General features: G+C 40.1%; 1 protein-coding gene across 2 annotated transcripts; it reads right to left on the minus strand.

Annotated features, from left to right (window-relative positions):
* Window positions 1-226: 226 nt before the first annotated feature.
* LOC126707899 (uncharacterized) lies at window positions 227-3926 on the minus strand. Of its 2 annotated transcripts, XR_007649159.1 has the most exons (4): window positions 3344-3926; window positions 1691-3239; window positions 629-1596; window positions 227-502 (listed from the first exon to the last, which is right to left on the minus strand). XR_007649159.1 is itself a non-coding variant. In XM_050407630.1 (3 exons), the coding sequence occupies exons 1-3, from the start codon at window positions 3633-3635 to the stop codon at window positions 1413-1415; spliced, it is 2025 nt and encodes a 674-aa protein (XP_050263587.1). In that variant the 5' UTR covers window positions 3636-3926; the 3' UTR covers window positions 227-1412. The 2 variants fall into 2 exon arrangements, 1 of the variants encoding a protein (XP_050263587.1); XM_050407630.1 differs by having other exon boundaries at window positions 227-1596.
* Between the last annotated feature and the right edge of the window lie 301 nt (window positions 3927-4227).

A 4227-nucleotide genomic window follows, 5' to 3' on the forward strand; every position in this document is an offset into this window, starting at 1 on the left:
CAAACAATTCATTTGAAAACCCATACCGGTCTAGGCACAGATCAACGATTCTCATTTTGCTCTTAACACAGAAGAGACAACCAAAAAATATTATACTGGCTCTTCACAAAGATTAAAGATATATGGGTTTCAAGCTTCAACATCATATTTGACAAACAATTCCCCACATACTTCCAAATTTGAGCTGAAACAAATTTGAGCTGAAACAATCCATTAAAAATGAAACTGAAGAGAAAATAAACAGCAATAAAATCATATTTGAAGCATACCCAAATACTTTCAGTACTGGTATTAAGCCAACCTATTACCACATATTGGGTATAAAACAACATTAAAAGGAACTGAAATGCAAAAAAACATTTCCAAATTGCTACTACCAGTGTTCTTCCCAGAACTGTATTGTTTTCTACCAGCAGGATGGTTGATACAAACAGTGTCTAAGTAGAAGACAGAGCTCCAGCTGTACCACCCAAATCAAAGCAAATTTATTTATGACCAAACCCTACATGATCCAGAAATCGAAAACATATATTCACATACGCTCGTATGCTAGACAATGCTCCGTCTCATACTTCCAAAACCAATACAAAAAGTCTCCAGCCATAAAGAAACTCTGAAGAGAGCATACCTTATAAGATTCTTTGATGCCTATGGAGTTGCTTTCTTTTTCTCAATAACTTTCTTCCAGTCCATTAACTGAACCACTAAACTCCACATTTGTTGTAGTTGCCATCTCAAAACCTTCAACAGAACAGAGTACAGACATAGGACACATCTTCAATAGAACTTGTCTCCGGGGGCCCTATATCACAAGTCAGCATAACCTGATCATGCCGGCCATGCTACAAATGATTATACATCAATGGCTATGAAACTCGTTCAAGACTTCATGTTTTTAAAAAGAAAGCTTACCACTCTTCCAATAGTGCCTCTCCTAAAATACCCTATCATTTAAAAACAAGGCCTAGGAAGGAGCAGTAGCTCTAATTAAGCAATATCTGGCAAGAACCAAATGTCTAATAGATGGCTTGTTCAGACAAAAGCCTCATAGTTCAGGTCCAAACAACCTTTGAAAAGATACGAATATGATGCAGAGAGCAGCTTCCAGCAGCCACACTGTGGGGGAATTATAATAGACTAATAGGCTACCTTAATAAAAGCAGGCTCTCTCTCTCTGTAGAAGCCAGCTAGTTTCCAGCCAAACAAGGGGAAAAAAAATAAAATCAAATAACCTAACCTGCTTAATCCACAATCTAGAAGTTCCACCTACCATAGTTTTTTAGATAATATAGTTCATATCAAAAGTGACCCATGTTCCTCCAGTCAACAAATCCAATTAAATGACGATAAACTTGCACCTGTAACCATCTTAAGGCCACTTTTTTTTGGTACCAAAACTGAACTTGATAAAGTCAAGCACCAGTTTCAATCCCTATATCAGTTTTAGTCTCTGAAAGAGAAATGGAAATCGGCTGCCATCCTGAGTGATGAGGATTAATCCATTTTCTAGCGACGACCATATTCAAGATCTGGAATATTTCGCCCAAAGAAAGCCCTTCTAAACATGCTTTCCTTAGTGTCAAAGCTGCTTCATATCTGCAGTGCAAAGAAAAGACAGCAATTGTTCAAGTAGTAAGAATTTGCTAATCCAGGAAGACAAAGTATTGAAAAAATCATTAAACCATTCTACCTGCTTTGAGTAGCCATCATTGCTGATCGTCCAGCTGAGGTAGTAAGAAACTTCTGTATGCTATCCAATGCTTTCGGGTACTGATTAGGATTACCACCTATAGGGTTCACACACTTCCATAATCTCTCATTTTTACCAACATAGAACTGCACTGCACCTACATTCTGCACGACTACCATATTTTGGTCAATTGCACTATCCAATGCCTTTCTTACATCAGTATTTCTGTGTTTCGGATCTCCATAACGAATGCAATCAGTTATGTTTGCTTCAGTAGGCGTAATTTTTTCGTTTTTCAGGGTGTTTAAGGCAAGTAGGATGACACCAATAAGCCCTTGCACTTTCTCAGAAGGTGGTGCACGACCTTGTGATCCCCAGCCACCATTACTAGAAACAGGTGGTGGTGGATATTCAGAACCACGCGGAGGATACCTGTTGTTCACATTATCATGATGAAATCCTTGGCTACCATGCGGGTTATGGCCTTTTTGTGGCCCGTTTGCACGAGCTGGAGGATATGGAGATTCTGTAGAGCTTGGCCGATACTCATTAGGAGGGTTTTGAGCATAATTGGGAAAATCAGAGATATTTAACCGACCCATATCAGGTGGAGGAGGGTAATATCTAGGGCCATCAGGTCTTTGAGGAATTGACTGAAAACCTTGACCACGAGCATTTGAATGATGCACATTCTCGGGTCCGGGTCCAAACGAATTTTGCATTTGTGGGGGGTTGTTGGGCCTCAAAGGATTAGGATATTGATTTTGTGGGTTTCCTACGAAATTACTAGCATTACTCCCAGCTGAATTATCAACACTGCCATGAAACAAATTGGGGGAAGACCGACTAGTAGGAGGCTCCATGCTACCAAAGAATTCATGTGGGGCTTTCTTAAACTGCTTTTTTTGCATATGTTCCGGTTGGTAAGGGTAGTCATTGTTGTTTTTACTCTCCGGCATACTTGAGGATCGCGGTACATTTGTCTGATTCTGATTTACATTTTTTCGAGTATTTTTCCCTTTATACTTACTCTCCCCCCTCCCCACTCCTCCTCCTCCTCCTCCTCCACCACTTCCACTACTACCTCCACTAGAAGGCCTTTGATTATCCGAATTGAATTGCATCGGTTGGCTGCTATATTGGCTATATTGACTAGGTTCCGATACAGAATAGTGCATAGGCATAGGCATAGGCATAGGCATAGGCATAGACATAGGCACAGGCATAGGCATAGGCTTAGGCATATCAAAATTCGAACTATGGAAACTAAAACCATTAGCAAACTGAGACGATTCGCCACTGGAAAGCGGGGGGCCACCGGCAGAGAGACTAGTCCAAAGCCACACACTCTTAGCCGCAGCAATGAGCGGCGCGGAAGCCTTCTGCGGCTGCGCTAAAAGAATATTATATCTCCTCATACGAAGCTGATGGAGAGCATTAGAAAAATCCCTATCTCCTGATATTAACAAATAGTTCGCCGGAGCAGGATTGTCCACTGCCCAAAACAACATATCCACTAATATCTTCTTGTCACTCGCATCTTTCACCCCTAAATAAAATATAAAATATATATTTTTACAATTAACACTAGATCTAATCCAAGATCTAGAAAGTAATGAAATTAAATAGAGTGAGTTGAAAAGAAAGGGTTACCGGCGGGGACGTGGTTGAGGGAGATGCCGGTGGAGGAGAGAGCTTGTTGGACGGCGGAGTTGATGCGGTTGGTGTCGCCGTAAGCGGAGATAGAGACGGGGCCGCAGTAGTTCATATTGACGAGTGCGGAACTGATGTTCTGAGCGATTTTGTGTGGGTCACTCCCTTTCTGCACTTGACAGTTCTCTATGTCCCACCACACCGACGTTTTCGCCGATACATACTGCGCTTCCGCTAATCCTCCTCCTGAACTAGACGACGTCGTTGCGCCCACGCTATCTCCTCCTACCATCTTTAAATCTCTCTTTTTTTTGTTTTTTTTTTTAGAAGAAAAAAAAAAATAGTCTCTCTTTCTCTCTCCTCTCTAATTCACCTTCCTCTTCTTCTTCTTCTTCTTTCTCAAATCTCTTGCATCATCATCGTCGTGTATTTGATTTCTCTTCTTTCCCCTTTCTCTTCTTTCTTCTGATTCTTTGTTTCTTTCCTCTCTTTTCTTTTCTTCTTCTTTTTCCTCTCTCTGTGTGTGAACTGCCACTATATCAGACGGGAATCGAGGTACGTTTTTACTATTTTGTCCCTCGGCATCATTGTGATTTCCGCGCACGGCGTACTCAACTCAACACTACCGTATTTATTACCACAATACACTGTTTTGAACACTAGTGGAAAATAGAAATACACACGGAACAAAGCTTTAACCTAATATTAAATAACGGGTTCGAATTTGGTAAAAAACTGGAAAGCGTAAAACTCATATTTTACACTATTTAATAATAAAGGATTGTTATACCAATATTTTACTTAAAATTTAATTCATCTTACCATGCCAAATAATATCTCAATAAATTTCTAATTTGGTTGAATTTATATATGTGTATTAATTT

The sequence above is a fragment of the Quercus robur genome, chromosome 12 (assembly GCF_932294415.1).
Source record: "Quercus robur chromosome 12, dhQueRobu3.1, whole genome shotgun sequence".
Taxonomy (NCBI): domain Eukaryota; kingdom Viridiplantae; phylum Streptophyta; class Magnoliopsida; order Fagales; family Fagaceae; genus Quercus; species Quercus robur.

Bases quoted from the DNA above. Each gene is read 5' to 3' on its own strand.
- LOC126707899 (XM_050407630.1), bottom strand. From the start codon at position 3,635: ATGGTAGGAGGAGATAGCGTGGGCGCAACGACGTCGTCTAGTTCAGGA. The intron at 3,240-3,343 runs GTAACCCTTTCT...TATTTTATTTAG, and splicing joins CCTCAACCACGTCCCCGCCG to GGGTGAAAGATGCGAGTGAC. The intron at 1,597-1,690 runs GTAGAATGGTTT...TTTGCACTGCAG, and splicing joins ATGATGGCTACTCAAAGCAG to ATATGAAGCAGCTTTGACAC.